This window comes from Rhipicephalus microplus, chromosome 9 (genome assembly GCF_043290135.1).
Source record: "Rhipicephalus microplus isolate Deutch F79 chromosome 9, USDA_Rmic, whole genome shotgun sequence".
In the NCBI taxonomy this organism is placed as follows: domain Eukaryota; kingdom Metazoa; phylum Arthropoda; class Arachnida; order Ixodida; family Ixodidae; genus Rhipicephalus; species Rhipicephalus microplus.
Genome location: NC_134708.1, coordinates 45,130,842 through 45,151,126, shown reverse-complemented (window position 1 = coordinate 45,151,126; position 20,285 = coordinate 45,130,842). Strand labels below are relative to the sequence as shown.

Here is a 20,285-nt window from a genome sequence, read left to right as displayed (position 1 = left end):
CGCTGATTTGTCCGCTGTTGTTTGGACGGTCGTACTGGCGGTACCGTAGCTGTAGTGCGCGTTCTATGGCGGTCGCCTCCTTCAAAAATTCGTCGACGCTTGAAGGTGGGTTCCGTACGAGACCAGCAAACAGCTGCTCTTTAACACCACGCATGAGGTGGCTGATCTTTCTGTTCTCGGACATATCGGGATCGGCTCGATGAAAGAGACGAGCCATGTCCTCAACAAACATTGCAACAGACTCGTTGGGCTTTTGTATCCGTGATTCAAGGAGTCGTTGTGCCTGCTCCCGCCTTTCGGTGTTTGCGAAGGTATCCAGGAACTTCCGCCGGAACTCGTCCCACGTTGACCACACGCGATTCGTGAACCACGTGCGAGCCCCGTCTTGAAGAGGGAAATACACGTACCCCAACTTCTGTGCGGCGTTCCACCCGTTAACGTTGGCTGTGCGCTCGAACTCCTCAAGCCAGTCATCTGCGTCCTCATATGTGTTGCCATGAAAGTCCACAGGAGTTTTAGGGGTGAAAACAGTCACCTGTGTCGTGCTTGGGCTCGTCATGGTGGGGCAACTGCTTCCCGGCGCGGTCATGTCTTCCGTCCAAGGACCGAACTCTGGGCTCAGGCCTAACAGGCGGCGGCTGGCGCGGTGAACGGGTGTTTCGACGAGCGGAAGTCTTTGTGGAGTAGATCCCGGGCTGTTGGAAGGTGTCCTGGACATGTACCCAGCTCCTCCACCAGTGTCACGACGCAGACACAGCAGGAGTTCGATATAGAAGAGCTCACTTTAATTAAAAATCAAAGGCGCTCGGAAAGAGGACCGGGCAAGAGCTTCGTCTTCCTCTCTGGCTGTGCGAGCTCTCCTCTGCAGGTTGAATGCGGCAATATTGACACAGCCATTGGCAGACTGAGAACCTGAGACAACGCTATTTCATTGGATCACAAGTCCGTACAAAATTCCTCAATGGTTCCCCCCTCCTAAATACCTAACACACTTATTATCTTGTCACGGACACTTTCAGTATTATCTTCATCGATTCAATATAAGTGCATCGGACAGGTATATGTGTGGTGCAGCTTGCTTGAGCGAACAACACTACTTTAATGAATGCCCAAACACACAACACATTGTGACCCTTTTTTGTGTGCCCAAAAGGGATACAACACTACCTGCGCATTATTAAGGGCTATTGACCAATAGATAAATCTCGCGCGTATCTACTTCAGTTAGTGACCGCCATGTGCAACTCTGTTTCTATGACATCCACATGACACGCATTAGCTACCAACACTTTATCAGGACGTCGCTTCATACTCCGAATCACCTCCCTATCACAACTTTTGCGTGAATGCTCTCGATTACAGTCGCAGTTATGCCAACCAAGGAGGGGGAAAACCTCGGCGACTGATAACGATAGCATCACTGCTCAATTTTGCCTAGGTACTCGAACCATAGCATCCGCAACGCTTGCGCAAGTACCTAATCCTGCTCTCCCCCTTTTTCTTCTTTTTTTTCTTTCTTTTTTTTAAAGCTTGTTACTATTGCGAACGGCGCCTTGTCTAAGTTCGCAGCGGCAAACAGGCTGCCCAAGGTTCCCTGCTGCATCGCTGGTTGGAACGACAGCCCGACGTGCCTGGCTACATGACTCCTGGTGAAGAAATGGGCTTCGACATCACAGAGGCCACTGCTACCATCCTCGTCAACGTTTACCAATCCTCAAGACCACTAACTCGCATCCCACTTCGTTGTTTGTTTTCGGACTTTCTGCATTTAACGACAATGCATTTAAAATAAACACCCACACACACACACACGCACACACAAACACACACACACACACACACACACACACACACACACACACGTGAACTCCAAAAACTCAAGTGGGGGAAATACACTGCTGCTGCATATCGACCTGCTCATTCCTGAGAAGCTAACTAGTTTATTTATTACAGTTTTATGCCGCACTCACTAGAATTTAACCATGTTATTTTTTTTAACTAATTGGCTTTAAAAATAAAAAATAAAAATTGGGAAGTTTCCCCTCTTCATTTATGTTAGATTGGCTTGTGCCCGTTATACCTCCTGGTGGTACGGGCAACCCCCCTTTTTCCTTTTAGTTATTTTCACATATAGGGGGCGGAAAACACACACACACACACACACACACACACACACACACGCGCGCGCGCGCGCGCGCACACGCACACACACACACACACATATATGAAGTCAGAGATGTGGTTCACCAAGATCACTTTGATTCTGCTTATGGAGAAGCTAAAGCCTTTTGGTGCAGCAAATCAGCCTTTTGGAGCAGTTCCCTGTAACACATTTCCAAACGAAAATTTCAAAGACACACAGAGCTGTTGTAGTATTATCATATTTAACTAAATAAATACATGCATACATAATTAAATATTTATTCCTACGCAATATCTGAAATGGTGCACCAACTTTTCTAAAGACAGTTCTCAATCTTTATACATCTTCTACCAAAGGTGTGCGCTCAAAGGTTCGTGGAGATGAGGGGAGGGGTGCGCAATGTCTGCCACATATTTTGACTTCCAGACTGCTAAGTTACTCAGCATTCCAAGATGAGAGGGGGGTTTCCCTTTCCTTTACTTACATTCCTCAGGTGCTATTTCACCCTCGCCAATTATTTCTTAAAGAAAGTGGACAAGGTCAGCCCGGAGGGTTAAGCGGATCTGTTTTTGTGCATGTCAACTAGACATGATGTCATGTCCGTTCGCCCCGCCAAAAGAAACAAATCAAATGAAACCGTATGATCGCACCCAATAGTCATGCGACATGGCCAGACAGGCGTGCATCTACATGGCAAGAAAATGAATTCATGGCCGAAATTTCTTGTATGTCCACCAATCGAAAGCATGTGAACATGCGAGGTCAACAAACCACTGGCGTAACAAACTGTGCATAAAAGACGAGAAATTTGTAGCTCAATTGCTTTAGAAAGCTTCTAAAGTTTTTTCTTCGCAGAAAAAACCTCCTGAATGTTCACCTTGCTGGCTGCTGAGATACACAATGAACAAAAGAAAGGGAAAGGCTCGTCTTTCTTTGTTAGGCTCGACATTAATTACAACAAGAAAGCACTAATTATATAAATGTGAAGAGACTGAAGTGAATGAAACAATAGCTCACCACTGGCAGCAACTGATCCTGCAGCCTTCCAATGAAACGCTCGTACCTCCAACACCAGAGTTACTCCGGCGCCGATTCTGCCATCCACATTATAGAGTATCTATGTGGATTTTAAAACTAAGAGTGTTGGTCAGCGGTGTTAGTAGTTATGACATGTGAAATGCTTTTTTTGTGTGCTAGCTTAAGGACATATCAGACCTTTTTATGAGCTGGCAGCTGATCAATAATCCCAGCACGCATATTTGTATAGTTAAATTCGGCTTCTCCTCACACTTCATCACATAATGGAGAAGCCTGCTTTACGTACAAGTTACAGACATCTCCAGCAACAGTAGAAATAATAATCATGATAAAAAATCACAGAAACATGTTCACCATGTTGCAAGTGTCTCGAAATCATTTCGAAAACATTATCTTTTCAAACTGAATGAGGTGGTATCATGATAAACAAAACAAAAGAAACTTGCCTTTTTCAACATTTTATTGCAATCTTCCCATTGTGGGCATTACCTATTGGTCTTTATTAAAGTGCCGTGAAAAAAAAAAACAGAAAAGACTAGCCATCAAAAATTTTATTCCCACCCTCATTTTTACTTGAGTGTTTATCTTTCCAAGCACACATTGTCTATGAAGACTTGCTTGGCGCACAATGTATGAATATCATAGAAAAGCGTTACTTTCTTGTGCAGGCTCAAATGTGTTTCCAGGATCCCTTAGCACAGTACCAACAGAGCCACTCTTGACCATATCCTATGGCAATGTCGAGCATTAATCAGAAGTTCTGAGGTCGCGACCTCCAATGAAGACCTTCGGGCGCGTTGGCGGACTGCGATGCTCAGTACGGGCCAAGACAATCAACTCTGGGCGATCCAGCAGGCCAAGGAAGCTGCCGGGAGGCACGGTCTCTCCGTTAACTCCTAGGTGGGAGCCCAGCCCAGCGATCTCCTGAAAATTAGTAAGGTTTGCACAAAAAAAGATGTACTGCAGTGGACACAAAAAAAGAGATCCTCCCCTGTGAGGGTGCAAGTGTGATTTATAAGACCACACGGCCGATTGATTGCCTCAGGACACAGGTGGCACTCAAAGGGACGCACGCCTGGTAAGAAATAAAGCTGGGATTTCACATGTCTTGTACTTGCTAACATATGTGCACTGATGGAAGAAATGCAGCCCCCCTTGTATGAACATGATTGACCGATGCTGGTCTAATGATGCCAAGAATGGGGAACCAACAAAGACACAGAAATAGAGAGGCATGTAAACCACTTGTGCTCTATGCACAAAATCAGATTCCACAAAAACCAAGCAATCAGGAACTGCTGCAAAGTTAACTTAAGTAAAAACTAAACTCTGTGTATCCTCATGTTAGTGCAGCGGCGCAGAGCAGTGTGCAGTGAGCAGAGCATCGATAAAACGTCTTTAACGAATTCCCATTGCTCTCTACATCAATGCTATGCTTACATGCAAAAGCCTGCTGCCAGTACACAAAGGCCTGGCTAAGATGCAATTCAGACAGAAAGTACATAATTACCCACAATTATCTTCATTAGTGACAACGAATTAGGCACCTGACTAATAGGCTAATTATCACACTTTCGCTGCACATAAGTTCCCAATCGGTGATGCACATAGCAAGCATCGTGTGACACTTGAATAGATGAAGTTATGAAAGAAAATGTGATTGAAAGAAGTTGAATTGAAAAGAAAACTGGAAGACAGAAGAAAGAAAAACATTTCCAAGGCTTCCATGAGCATCACAAATTGTGATGGTAAAAAATGCGGGTCCGCTTTTGTGTATATTTAGTTCTCTATTGTGCATCACTGCAAAAAAAAAAGTTCTACATGCTTGAAAAATGGCAAAAATTGCAGCAGTACACAAAGGCTGCGATGGGGTACGTACAACAATGTCTAACACTAAACTCCAGTAAAATACTCGAGAACATTATTCATAAATTGTAAGACATTTTAAAATATTTTATTTTTTTCGTCCATCTCAACATTGTTTTTTTGTAGACAAGGCACCTGCAAAGTAACAAGTAGAACAAGAACAAATTAAAACTGTCACTACGTGGAATTGTACTTCAGCATCAGGCAATGCACACCGATTCTTGACTTTTTGTGAAGTGCACAATAACCTTTGAGTAAACTGAAATGCCATACAGTAGTGTTTACAATTCAATGACCCAGTACTAGTCTCACGCAAGTTTCCATTTATCTGTAGATGAATTCTGTAATTAATACACTCTTTATTAAGATATTCACTGAGTCAGGTCGGACAACCTTAGAGGTAGTGCAACATAGGTGATGTGAAGAAATGATCAATAGGTTAGGAGATGTATGGGTATCACAAGTGGTAGCTAAGGCATGAGGAAAACAAAATGACAACTTAGGTGAAATAACTATTAAACAAGGTGCTGTACAAAGTAAACACGGACACGAAAGCGAACGAAGAAGTGAGCTTTGCGCAGCATCTTGTTTAATACCGCAACAGCACCTTGATTAGCATCATGATAGCATAGCCTTTTACAAATGATATCCTGAGCTAATTATAACGTGTTTACAGTATCAATACAAAACAGTACCGCAAAAGAATTACTTGATATTTGAACCCATGAAGTATATGATACAAAATGAGTCAAAAGAACGCAGTACGAAAGAAACTATAATATATATAGAAAAGAAATCAGGAGAATCATCAAGGGTGAGTATAGCAACACCTAAACGATCCATTCTAGTTTGTTATGCTTTCCTCAAGAGCCGATAGTCACAATATCGTGATCAAGTGAAATTACACAATATTTTAGTCAATTTACGTTGCATGATTTCTAGATGGTACAATTTTTCCCAATTTCTTTTCAAAAAATTAATGAGATTGTGGTGTTTATTAGTATACCAGTAGTGTATGCCAGCAGTTTCGAGTGAAACAAAGGCCAAAACACAAAGTGTGAAAATTGGTGTGCCTGCAAAAAAGCCAAAGCTCTGGACAGAGCGCAATACAATTCACGGGGGGGGGGGGCTTTAGCAAGACATACCAAACAAAGAGAAGGCTGCATATACAGAGCTCTGTTTAGACAGCATAATATGAGGAAACATGTCAGCGGGAAAACCCAAAATGCAAATGAGTGTTTCGATGGTATGCTTTGGCAGTCTGATTATAAATATGTGCATGCTATCTGGGGAATGTTTTTTGTCTGTAGGAACGTATATGTCAGTTTAGCAGTGGAAATAGTGGCATGATGGATATCTTGAGGCAGGCTGTGAGCTGTCAATATCCTGGCTACTGCAGCACAGTAGCTTATGTCAGCATGAACTAAACTCACTTGAAGAAGGACAGCTGCCAGTCAATGGCTGGCAAAAAACAAGATAAAAAAAAAAACTAGGAGCTTGGAAAAAAACTAGGAACAGTCAACTCGCAAAAGCTAAGGAAGGACCTAGTTATGAGTCTGGCTGCTTTTAGCATCCCGCAACCTTCCAATGGTGCATAAAGCAGGTTTGGAAAATAAATTGTTTCTCCCAAAACTTCATTTTTAGTAGTTTTTCATTCTGTAAAACAATCATGACTTTCAAGTGATTCAATAATTTTAAACAGAACTCCAAATGCTTCTTTCTCGAACAGTAATATATGTAATCGCACAGGTCCCAGGATCGAATCCTGGCTGCGGTAAATGCATTTTCGATGGAGGCGAAAATGCTGTAGGCCCGAGTGCTCAGATTTGCGCTCCCATTAAAAAAACCCAGGTGGTCGAAATTTCGGAGCCCTCCACTACAGCGTCTCTCATATTCATATGGTGTTTTTGAGACGTTCAACCCCACATATCAATCAATCTCAATCTATGTAATGAACAAGGATAATTAAAAATCACCAATTAACTTTTGATGTTATAAGGTTTCAATTGAAAGACAGTCGTATAAAAATAAAAAAAATTGTTTTTCGGCCACATTATGTTTAATATCGACGACAGCGCAAAGATTCTAGTTCACTGCACAGTCTTGACCCTGTAATGTCCACGAACAGTTACGTCTTCAGAAAAATTGCGAGAAAACGCTGACTGATTTTACTTTCCTTGTACAGTTGACTTTGAGAAAAATATGAATGAAGTTTTGTTTGAGGCGTAAGTTAATTTGTAATAATTGTTAATGATTATATTAGTATATTACATTACAGAGAAGAAGAAGAAGCCGAAGTGTGCGAAAGCTTCCAATATGGCTCCTGCCTTATTCAACGTTTTCGCAACGCTACTTTGCGATTTCAACGTTATATTAGGGCAACGACTTCCAGGAGACACAAGGACTCTGCCGACACGATTTGGGCACAGTGAGTGCTTGTTTCTTGCATTTTATTGCGCCTCCTCCATTGTCGCACGCCCGCCGACAGCTAGCGAGTGCCTTTTTCGCTCTAATGTGGCCCGCGCTTGCTAGCGCGTCCTGTAGCTGCACTGCCTCGCTGAGCAATGTAGTACCAAGTGACAGGCGAAGACATTGACCCGAAAGAAATCGCACCAGACCGAGCCTGGCAGACTGCCTCGTGTCGCCGAGCGTTAGCCCAAAATGAAGGCTCCGAACGTGCGCCGTCATATAGCACATTGAAACACAATGAGCACAAACCCTGCAACAGAGAAAATGTGAAGAACAAAATTATTCGAGCAAGCCAAATGCCTTAACTACCAAAGGACATCATCCGCATCATCATTAGACCCAGAGGGGGTCTTAACATTGCTAGGGTTGGCCAAACGACAATCGCTGAAGCCATTTCGACTTCGGCAGGTATCAGCCCATTGGAACAGCCAGCAGACACGCTCTGCCCCAATATTAAACAGAATATCTTAGTGGCAAGCACTTCGAAGAGAGAAAATGTTAATCACTACGTGCACGTTAAAGAAATCCGCATCGCTAACAAGACCTATGAAGTTAGTGCCTATGAAGCAACACCACATTCTACATGCAAAGGCATCATTCGAGAGATTCCCGTGCAAGACGGTTCGGCGGATATTGGTGTGAAGATTGTCAACGACCTCAATTCACTAGCCCTGGCTGCCAAGCGCATCGGAATTACCACCGCAGTGATCGTGGCCTTCGATGGACATCGCGTGCCCAAGTTTTTGCGATACGGATCGGTGCTACTTCAATGTACACTATACTGTAGACAGATAGATATTTGCTACGTCTGAGGTCTGCTCGGCCATCGAGCTAATCTGCCGAGGCTGCAGTGTGCCGAACCCCGAAAAGAAACAACGCCGAACACCAACATGCAAGCTTTGCGGATCAGCCCACCGCTTTGCCGACAAAGAATGTAAAGAACGCTATCACATTCCATACATGGTATGACGACGATGAGGGGAGCGAGCACACTCGACGCGACACAACAACCGTCATGAAGCAACGAACGAGTTCAATGCAACCGCTGACGACGACTAAGCCTCGAAGCTTTCTACAGATGGCAGATCCGACAGCAGCCAATTCCCGTCCTTATACTGTACTCGTCCCAAGAACCACTCCATGCGTGCATCGAGGTCCCGGAGCCACCCTCGGACCCATTCCCACAGCGCACGAATGGGGACCCCAACCAGATCTATACCGCGGGGCTACTCCAGGTCCCGTTCCAGTTCCCATCCAGGTTCCCGGCCCGGGTCCTGCTCCGGATCCCACTCCGGTTCCGGGCCTCACGCCGGTTCTAGGCCTCACCCCAGTCACACCGGGGTCTCCCGTCAACGATTGCCGAGCCCATCAGCACCACCATCGCCAGGCAACACCAACAAAAATAAGCGGGGAACTGTCACTCGAGCGGGGAAAAGGAAACACTACATCACAGGTAGAGTCAGGTTCACTCCCAGAGCATGATACACACACCATATCTGAGATAGCTATTTTAAAACACGAAAACGCGCCGATGAAAGTAACAATACGCAAACTCACGGTCGCAATTGCCGAACTGAAAAATGAAAGAAACGCCTGCGCTGCTATGCCCACCACCGACAACTATGACAATGTAATCACCCTGTCGCAGTCACAACCCGTAAGCGCCGATAATGACAACAGTGAAAAAGCGCACACAAGAAACGCGCAGTCAGCCTTGATCAGCCAGCTTTAAAGGCAGAGTTAGATGACATTAAAAGCACGCTATCGGCGATAAAGGAAAGCCTTGGCTTTCTTGGCAAAAGCATGGCTCTCGTGCAGTCTACCCTTGCGGCCCATGATAATCGTTGGGCCAAGTGGAGCAATACCTCAATCACTTCGTCGCACCTGCCATTGCTGCGGGTAAGTTGTCGCAACGTACAGCCGTGTTCAGTCCACCACTTCACGTGGCCCTTATGCACCCACCGGGTGCTCAGGCCGACACCTACATGCTTTAAGATGGCCAGGCTAAATGACGGGTTGCGAATCTGGCAATGGAACTGCAGAAGCTTCACCCACAAGAAAGCCTTCCTGTAGCAATACCTCCGTAGCCACGAAGCGAAACCTCACATCATGCTGTTACAAAAGACTGTAATACTAACCGCCAGGTTTTCCAAATACCAGTGGTTGCCCCGTCCCTCGAGAGGACGTGGTACCGCCACGCTGGTCGCTAACAAGATTACCTGTACAGTGCACAGCCTCATTGTGCCCGAAATTGAACACGTTATGATCGAAATTCCCCCTGGAAGCATATCACAACAAAGTGTGTGCATCCTCAATGTATAAAGTAGTCCCAGCCATTAAAAACTAAGGTTCACACGCTTGTTCCAGAAAGTTGTCCGTCTCGTGGGTCCAAACCCGTTAGTGATTGCGGGTGATTTTAACGCCACGTATAGTGCCTGGGCTACACGTACGACACATCCAAAGGTAACGAGCTTTGGAAAAGTGCAAATGACGTGGACCTTATTCTCATTACGGACAAGGAGTTCCCCACTCGCACCGGTATGTCAACACAAAGAGACACTACGCCGGATATCTGCTTCGTCAAGAATATCACGAACGCCCGCTGATCCAACCTCGCGATAGATCTCGGTAGTGACCACTTCATAGTGGACGTACACCTCCCCACAGTCAGCAGGAAGACCAAGTCGTACACGTGGGTCGACTGGGACCTCCTTCATAACACACACGCAGAACGACCTCCTCCCGATACCACACCAAGCCTCGAGACCTGGACGGCCTAGTTTAAAGCTGACATCAACAAGGCAACCTAAACTATCAGTACGGACCTTCTAGCAGAACAAATGGACAGTCGTCTTGCCTACCTACTCGAGACTGGTCCTTCCAGCGGGCCAGTGGAGATTGTATTTCAATCGAGGTTACCAAACGCATATCTCAATTGAGCAAGACCATGATGGATCACGGCCGTATCTTTTCAGAACAGCAGTGGGACGAAGTTTGTAACTTGATTGATGGTCAGGTTCGTAGTGGGAAAACGTGAAACTTACTCACTCCTCAATGAAATGAACACCCGCACGAATCAGCATCATTCGATCGTGATGCTACTTCATCAAGCTAAACGGACAGTATCACCGGAGGATGTTGTCAAGAAGATCGTGGAAAAATATCTCTGCTTTTCACGGGCCTTGTGACCCCTCACCCGATTACTCTGGTAGCAACAACACCAACTTAGATGCCGATTTTTCTACCGAAGATGTGCGCCAAGCTCTCAATGAGCTAAATGGCCGCTCAGCCCCTGGCCCCGATGACATCATCAACAAGCTCCCACGCAACCTGGACAATCCTTCTGTCACTTACCACACCGACACTATCAACGAAATATGGAAAAAGGGTGAGATACTTGATGCCTAAAAACTAGCTTACACGGTCCTCCTCCCCAAACCTGGAAAGGCGCCGAGCCCAGATCACCTACGCCCCATCTCGCATCGTGCGTGGGCAAGGTGGCTGAGCACGTCGCCCTCAACAGGGTTGGTCGATACCTCGAAGATAACGACTGCCTTCCGCACCACATAAATGGCTTCCGATCAGAATTATCCAATCAGGATGCCATGTTACTCTTAAAGCACCAAATTCTAGATGGCGGAAACAATCGAGACACTCGTGCAATACTCGGTCTCAATTTATAGAAGGCATTCAATACCATAATGCATTCGTCAATCTTGAAAGCGATCGCAGCCCTTGGCCTGAGGCATCGATTCGACTTTATCCGCTCCTTTCTTACTCTACGCAGAGCAGTCCTCCGCGTGGGAGATCTATTGTTGAAAGAAGTGGAGCTCGGACAGCGAGGCACTCCTCAGGGATCCCTCCTCTCGCCGACCCTCTTGAACCTTGCGATAATCCGGCTTTCCGCACAACTTTCGAAAGTTGACGGGCTAAACCACACCATCTATGCAAACGATGTAACCATATGGAGCTCCACAAGGTCAGATGGCTTATTTATTGAGTCCTCCTTGCAAGAGGCCATCGACATTTCTGAATCCTACCTCGACCACACCGGTCTCAGGTACTAATCCGCGAAGTCGAAGCTGTTGATATATTTGCCCAAACGCCGGGGTGCCAAGCACAAAGGGTGGAAACCTCCGGCGGAAAGTAATAACACCCTCCACACCAGAGATGGTCATACATTTCCCAAGGTAGACACCATCAAAGTCCTCAGCATGATCATTGAGTCCCGCAGAACCACCACCCAAACAGTACACAAGCTCAGAACTAAGACTAAGAATGCCTGCTATACGACTCGTATGCAGAGTAGCCAACCAACACCATGGCCTCAAAGTAGACAACCTGCTGCGTCTTGTACATGCGTTTGTTTTGTGTCATTTTACCTACGTTGCTGCTATACACAAATGGCTACGTGCTGAGCGTGATCAACTCAATGTGTTTATTCGCAAGGTGGTCAGACGAGCCCTTGGCCTTTCTATCATCACTCCAACGCATAAACTCCTCGGGCTGAGCATACATAACATGCTAGAAGTGATCGTCGAAGCTCAGCAACGCGTGCAATTGACTTGACTGACCACCACCGAAGAGGGCCACCATATTCTGCGCGAGCTCGGCTTCTTCTCCTTGACGGCCAGGGATCTCTCAGAGTTGACTCTAATTCCCCGTGAAATCGCTGACTTTATGACAATCACTCCTCAAGCGCATAGACATGGAAGCGGGCAATGTCTCGTTCGTGGATCAATCGAGCCTTGACAGTGGTTGCAGTATCATCCACGCTGCAGATTCTTAACTCTGCCGTAATCCTCACCCGAAACCCCGAAGTAGCGGAGCAAGTAGCTATAGCTATAGGTATGCTCGACAGCAAACGGAAACTCATCTACACCGACTCCAGACCGGCCATCAAAGCCTTTGAACGTGGAGTCATCCCCGACCAGGCGTTGCGTCTCCTGCGCAGAGTGGACCCAAGTGCCCTGTAGCACCACACTGTCATTTGGTTCCCCGCCATCTCACCCAGGTGCCCCATTCAACCTCAACAAGATCGCCCATGATTCAGCGCACGCACTTACTGACCGTGCCGCCACAGGGCAACCCCATTTCGCTGAGTTAGAGAGCAATCAGGATGCACCCAATAAGTACAACGACATAACAATGTGGTTTTGTCTTGAACACCGCATTTTTCTACTCCCACATCCAAAACTTGACAGACCACAGGTGCTAACCCTACGTCTATTACAGACACACACCCAAACCTTGCCAAGCTTCACGTTTATTATCCTGATGCATACCTCAGCGACACATGCCACTCGTGAGGACACACGGCGACACTCGCACACATGCTCTGGGAGTGTGGAACAATACCTCCCGACTCTACCTCAAGCAAGTGGGTGAGGTCCCTCAGGAGCTCACTTCTCGCAGACCAGCAATGGGCCATCCAGCAGGCTTACGAAGAGGCCGCCAGGTACTCCCTGTCGGTCTCTACATAGGATACACCCGCTACGCGCGTCCTGCAGGACTGCAAATAAAGTTTTTCCATTCCATTCCATCATACATTATGTAAGCCAGTGTAGCTTACACTTTCATAATATGTCAAATATCTGCAATAGCTGCTTATGACACCTATAGAAGCTGTATTGAGATATTAAATTCAGTGTACCAAATATGATACATTGGGCATTGCAGGGTTAACGTTACAGGGTTTACAGGGTTGCATTGACATATTTTGGGTAATTTTCATAATTTAATCGTAAAAAGTTGTACTTTTCTAGTCTTACATACTAGAAATGCATTTTTTAAATAGCCTTTCTTATGCCAAACAAAACAACTAAGGAACAAAATCTAATAAGATTTCAAAAAAAAGTGGTTACATACCTTATAGTGTACAGCTATTTTACATTACTGAGAGAAATAGCATATATTATGTTATTAAATACAATGTATTGCGGGGTAGGATGGTGCATCGATAAATTAAATATATCTCCAATTTGACTTTTGATCTACGATATTGGATATCCGAGTTTGGACTGTGTTTTTGCGTATATTAAAACATGAGTGTCTTTCTTCAACAAAATTACAAAATGGCTTTGCAATGAAAACTATCTTTCCAAATTAGCAAATTGAATAGCAATTTGCAAAGGCTGTCTCATATTGGGTATGTTTTTTTTTACCAGTGCAATGTGGCCAGGAAGGCCATTAGAGTTTGTTGCCATGTACAAAAAGAAAAATATCTACATAGGTTTCACAAAATACTATTAAGATGTGCAACATTTTTCTTTTTTTTTTTTTGAAATGCCTTTACATGTATGAGTATGATAACATGTTTAATAAAGGCAAAGACATACTGCGGCACCATTTGCCGGAATCTTCCTGAGATGTATAAAACGACATTATGCAGCGGTACCGACTGTGCAAAGTGTTCGACAACTCCAAGAATTCAGGCTGTTCAGCCGTGGCGTTTTTCGCTTTGCAAGGGTTGTTTGCACTGTATTAGCTGCAAAAAATTTGGAGTATTTGCCAACAAATATTTTTAACGTGTCGTCATCGCCACGTCATGCATTTTCGACGGAACGCATGCGCATGGCGGCATGGATGGCCAACGTTAAGAGGCACTTTGGTAAAAGGTGAGTTTTGAAATTAATCGAGTAATGTGTAAATTGAAGCACTCCCACATTTTGTGGACGTTTACGTTTACTGAGGCGAGCGCGATAGCATGCACTTCTCTCTTGCTTTTGCCCCGAAAGAGCACGACCGGCAGGTAACGTTTCATTTTGTTTGGACTGCGCGGCACGATTCACGGCGACACCTCGCCCTTATTTTCAGAACGGCATCGAGTGGTCAAAAGTGAACGATGCTTTGACACTGGTTTTATCAAGCTCACATTACAATTTATAAGCTGCTCCATGAGATCTTTTGTTGCAATAACATTACTGTTCACAACAACCGCGGTTTGCGCAGCCTGCTACTTTCACCAGATTTATTGCCGGACGATTATACTTAACAATTATATTTCAGTAAACGGAACTTCACCCGTATATATTTTTGTCTCCTTAATACTCGCTTTCACTACCAAGCTTCTCTGTGCGGCATGTATTTACTAATGTGATATGATGCAAGAACGTTGCGATAACTGCACGTTTAACTTGCTTGACAATTATTTACAATTACCGTATCTTATTTTCAGTGACTTTGCTGGCCCCTGGTATCAACCAATTCGTGTACCAGTAGCTCACCACATCTAGGCTGCTAACGGAAGGAGAGAAGCCCTAATACGCAATGCAAAATACCTGCAATAGGACAAAATCATTCTTGCGGCCCCTTGCTACAGACAGCTGGAAAAAGCTTATCGGCCTGGTGTGAATCAGAAAAACAAATTACTAAGTGTACAATCCCGGAAATTCCAACGTCGTAATTACAGAAGATTTTAGCCTCAACAAAGCACACAAAATCTTTTTCGCAAAAGTGCGCGCAGCACACTTCATAATGAATGCAGGATCGCTATGCCATTCTCGGTTTTATGAAACACGCGTCTCGCTGCTTCAATATTTTGGGGATGCAGGGAAACTCACACTAGGGTAAGAAGTAGAGACTGCACCATGAGTTTGTGTAACTACACAAGGGCCGAACAGAATGGTTGCTGCAATCTCACGTTTCGGTAATCATTCATTCCTGTTTAGTGCGAATAAAGGTAATAAACTCCTATGCGTTACAGATTCGTGAAGTACACTGTCGTACAAACCGAACATTTCTAAACTCCAATTTCGAACACAAAATCTTTGCGGACGACGAAAAAAGAAAGAAAAGAGAAGTGGTCGCTCAGTGAGCTACACACTTGAGGATGAACGCCGATTCATTTCACCAATTTCAGTTTTATCTATCAAGTGTATCACTGCCGCGACATTTTGCAAGGGCTAAATCATGTTAGGCTCACTCGAATGCATCCGTCACAGCGGTATTGAGTGGTCAACAAACATGTAGGTTAAAAAAAATGGCAGCATATCCACGGAGTGAATGATGGAGAGTGGGGCTAAGCATCCGTCCGTCCATTCGTTCTTGCTTCCGTCCGTCCATGCGTGCATCTGCGTGGCCGCCCGTGCGTCCATCTGCCCATCCGTGCGTGCGTCTGTTAGTGCATCCACACGTCCATCTGTGCGTCCGTCCCTGCGTTCGTCCATGCATACGCTCTTGCGTCCATTCGTCCGTGCAGACATCCGTGCGTCCATCTATGCATCTGCCTGTGTGTCCGTTGGTCCACCTATTTACACTCCAAGTATTACCATCTCACATCTTTTCATCATATATTCCTCATATAGAAGCACCGTCATCCAGCGGACTTTCCAAGGACTGAACGAGAGGAGGCACACACACACTTTCTTACAGCTTGCGCTTCGTGTCTACTTCCCACCTTTAACCACCTCGAGTTCATGGTATATACTAGTGCACGGTATTCATGGCACTGCGGCTTGACGCTCACTAAACCTTTCTAAAACCAAGGAGGTTACACCCACGGAGTATAACGTAGCAACCCTTTCTTGTCAGATAGTGCTCGATGTACATGCCAATGGCTGTTAATGGGGAATGAGAGACAGGAGAATTCGGCTTTTAGTTAGCACGCACGCTGCAATTTTTTTATTGTTCAACAACGCACAGCAGAAATCTCCCACCGGCACAACCTTTGAGGTCAAAATTTAAGACTGGTTACACACTACAACTACTACTACTGCTACGAGGGACAAACGGGTGCCGCTTTAAGGAGCTTCGCCCCTAAAAATGAGCTGTCTCGGGGTTGAAAGCGAGTGTGCTGCACTCACGTGATGTCGTTTACTATGTCGCAGCGACAGCAGTACTAGCCTCTGCAGCGGCTGCCCTCGATACTAATACTTTTCAGTATGATATCACCGTATGAGTGATATATATTTAAGTGTTCCCACGTATGAATCATTGTTTCAAATATATAAATGTAAATCTTTACTCCCAGATCCCCGACTAAAAAAATCTGTACTAGTATTTGCATGGGTTCTTTGTTATTTGCTTAATTGCATTTATTGTAGCTTCTTCCGTACAAAACCTAGAATTAGCTTGCAGTATGTCTAAAATAATTAAAAACATAAAGATACCTAAACATTCTTGTATTCGGACTGGTTCAAGCTACGAGACAGTCAAATGATTCCCAAAACGAATTTGGGAGAAGGCTCACAAATAAAGTGCCTTATAATTCGTTACATGTAGTTTCTAATTATTATGCAGTATTCTGACACAAAGAGAAACAAATCAAGGGGGACAAAAGCAATAGCACCACCACCATAGCTTAATATGCAGATTATCAGACACGCAATGAAAAAAATTAAGGTCTCTAATCCTTTTTCCTCGCACCTTCCACGAGGCACAAAGTTCAAAACCAAGTGCATGTGGCCGCTCACCAGTTTTTCTCATGAGGGAATTGTTACCTAGAAAAAGTGCACGATAGTGTGGATACTTGCTTCTCAAGGAGGTGGCCTCTTCTTTGCACTTTCTTCTACCTCTCGTTTTTCATCCCATGTATGCATGCCGTTATCGCTTGCCAAACTAAGATAACTTACAAACCCCAAACTCAAACTACTCTTTCTCTGTGCCTTCTAATCAACGAGCTCTCTTCAGGCTGATGTGCCTCCCCCTTACAGAAGGCAGTAAACCACTCACTTTTCACAGCTTTCTGTTTTTATGACGACAGGACATGTGGCCCACGAGGTGCCGTTTATGTGAAAAGGATGCATTGCAAAGGTCACAGGAAAAGGGACCCTCCCTTGTGTGGGTGCGCACGTGACACTTGAGGTTCGTTCTGTGTGAAAAAGACGCACCGCAGTGATCACAGGAAAAAGGTCGCTCCCCTGTGTGGGTGCGCACATGGTTCACAAGGGTCGCTTTCTGAGAGAACGATGCACTGCAGTGATCACAGGAAAAAGGACGCTCTCCTGTGTGTGTACGAATGTGGTCGTTAAGATGACTGCGTTCAAGGAATGCAGCTGGACACAAGTGGCACTGGAAGGGCCGCTCGCCGGTGTGTTTGCGAAGGTGTCTTCGCATGTGTCCACTCTTCTTGGTAACATAGGTGCACTGTCGGCAGGAGTACAGTCCACCTTCTACGGACATGAGTGAATGGTCCTGCTCATGGGAAGCTGCACAAGAGATCATGCAAAAAGAACAGAAAGGGCATTGAAAACCATGTTACCTACATTGTCTGCAAGTGGACTACAACACCAGGTAATAAAAGAATGTTGCTGCACTTGTAAATACAGTACATGATTACCTTTGCCTATTTAAACCATATTTTAGTGTAGAAGTAGCTGTGGAATGACAACACCTTTTACAATATTTCCCACCTATCTGTAAGCGAATGCTCGACCTAATATATTACATGCAAAAACCTGCAAATGCACATGGACCTGATTAAGATGGGATTCCAATACTATGCCTAAACCACCAAATGTCTTAATTGTGTCCATAACATTAGGCATTTATTGCACTTGTTTTGGCACATAGCTGTATAGCAACAAAATCGGTACCCTATTTCAACACATGAAGCATAAGAAACAAGTTATGAGTGAAAGAGGTAAGTATAAAAGAATATGGAAACTATGATAGGAGAAAAATTGTTAGCAAGGAACCGAATAACATAACAATTTTTAACTGATGACATATTTATGTGATTTTCATAAAAAATTGGTTCTCCATGTGTACTAGTACTGTTCGTACACTTTCCATTAAGGTCTCCATCCTGCTCAAGTGAAAGCTTAATTTACCACAAAATACAAAGTGAGCTATTCGCTGTATATTATTTCACACACTTACATGACCACACGCAATTCTCACAATATATCCCACTTTATCATAATTGTTAACAAATCCCACTTCATTTTAACAATAACCATACATCGATTCATGCTTAGAAGGCCACCTTTTAATGCCAAAATGATCAACTGCCAAGGATATATGACGAAAAATTGCACTGAAATCGACACACTAAACGTGCTTTTGGCATCACCTGCGACAAAAGGTAAAGAAATGAATTATCAAAGCGAGAATTGACTTATTTCGAGGAGTTTCTAATGGTCTTCAATGAAAGGGTATAACATAAGGGTGTGATAAAAAATATATACAATGTAATAGATGCAAAGCAACCATAAATATTTGCAAACAAAAAACACTTACTCAAGCATAATCAAAAAGGCAACACAATAACAGAACACTTTGGAAGTATTAAAAGAATATTTAAAAATGTAATGCAATACAATAGAACAACATAATAATAGAGCACAAAATAAAAATGCAATGGGTTATTCAGAAGACACCAGAACACTGAACTTGGTTATTTTTTATCATTGAATTTTAAAACATTGATTTCTATTGGAAGACTCCAAGGCAGCTGGTTCCATTCAATGATGGTTTTTGGAATGAACGAATCAGCGAAGGGTGAAAGTACGGCAGGAAATGAGTTTGCAATAGTGAGAGGACAATCACCGCATAGAAACATGGCTAAGCGTTACTGAAAGAAGTCATCATGAAGCAATGGATGATGATAGTATGTATGCAAAAGAGATAAGTGAGCAAGTTTACAGGGATGAGAAAGGTTATCAACACCAACACGAGCTTTTAAGGCAGTGACACAGTGATACGAGAGTAGTCAGAGAAAATGAAGTGAGCAGCAGGTATCTGCAAAGATATTATGTTATCGATTATACACACTCAAACCTCGATATACTGAACCCAGATTTAATAAAAAATTGGTTATAACGAAGTAAATAAAAACAGTCTTGCAGTAGGTAGTGTTAGAAATGAACTTTTATAATAAAATCTTTAATATAAAAAACTTAGTTTCATGTAAGATGCAACTATGAAATAACGAGGTTCGAGTGTATGCTGGTTCTGGGTCCTTATGGCAGACACCTACTCAATTTTGGGGCACGTTGAGATAACACACGAAAGTTTTTACGCATGTGCAGGCACTGTAAGGCAGGGTTTAGCAGCTGCAAAAATGTAATCAATGTGGCAGTTCCAGGAAAAGTCAGATTGGAGGTGAAGGTCCAGATACCTTTATAACGTGGCTGACATTGTACGAGTGTAATTAGATGTATATGTGGTAGGGAAGTGGCAAGAATTTCGAGTGAAGGAGACGAGTTTGGCCTTGCAGCGATTTGGCCTCATAGGCCATGATGAACACCGTGAATTGATGGATTCAAGGTCAAATTATAGGTATTGCTAGTCCTCTTGATCACTTCTGATGGCACAATACAGAACGATGTCATCAGCAAACAATCTAATGAAAATGGCGCGACATTTGGAGGCAAAAGAGAATAGAGTGTGGCGAAGCCTTCGAAGAGTGGGTCGTCCTCTATGTAGCTTGTGAAGGACTCACCGGTCTGCTGTGCTCGTTCACGTAACCGGTGTTCGGCTTGGAGCTTACGAACGGCAGGACAGCCGAACACGTCGACGACGGCGGTTTTAAAAGCGGGCCAAGTGGGGAAATCGGATGCGTGGTTGTTTTACCACATGCCGGCCACACCCGCGAGGTAGAAAACCAGGTTGCCAAGTTTACCTGCCTCGCCCCATTGATTGGGGACGCTGACGCGTTCGTACATAGCAAGCCAGTCCTCGACGTCGGTGCCATCCGCGCCGGTGAAAACAGGAGGGTCGCGGATGCGGGGGACACCGGAACATGGCGTCGGCGCAGGAGGAAGCGTTTGCTGTGCGGCGTCTTGGTGCATGGTAGAAGGCACGGTGCGGGATCGAAGCTCCAGGG

The 20,285-nt window shown here is 44.5% G+C and overlaps 1 protein-coding gene across 9 annotated transcripts in view; it reads right to left on the bottom strand.

Annotated features, from left to right (window-relative positions):
• Positions 1–3,623: 3,623 nt before the first annotated feature.
• Positions 3,624–20,285, bottom strand: part of LOC119163789 (uncharacterized) — a 59,349-nt gene continuing 42,687 nt past the window's right edge. For 7 of the 9 annotated variants that reach the window (XR_012886077.1, XR_012886078.1, XR_012886079.1 and 4 more), the window contains 2 exons: positions 12,888–17,664; positions 3,624–4,105 (listed from right to left, as the gene is read on the bottom strand). Coding sequence is in view for 1 of the 9 variants with exons in the window: in XM_075873526.1 (XP_075729641.1) it covers positions 3,929–4,105; positions 17,347–17,394 (225 nt within the window). In the remaining 8 variants the exon portion in view is untranslated. The remainder of the gene's footprint in view (positions 4,106–12,887; positions 17,665–20,285) is intronic. The other 2 variants (XR_012886076.1, XM_075873526.1) reach the window with 2 other exon arrangements.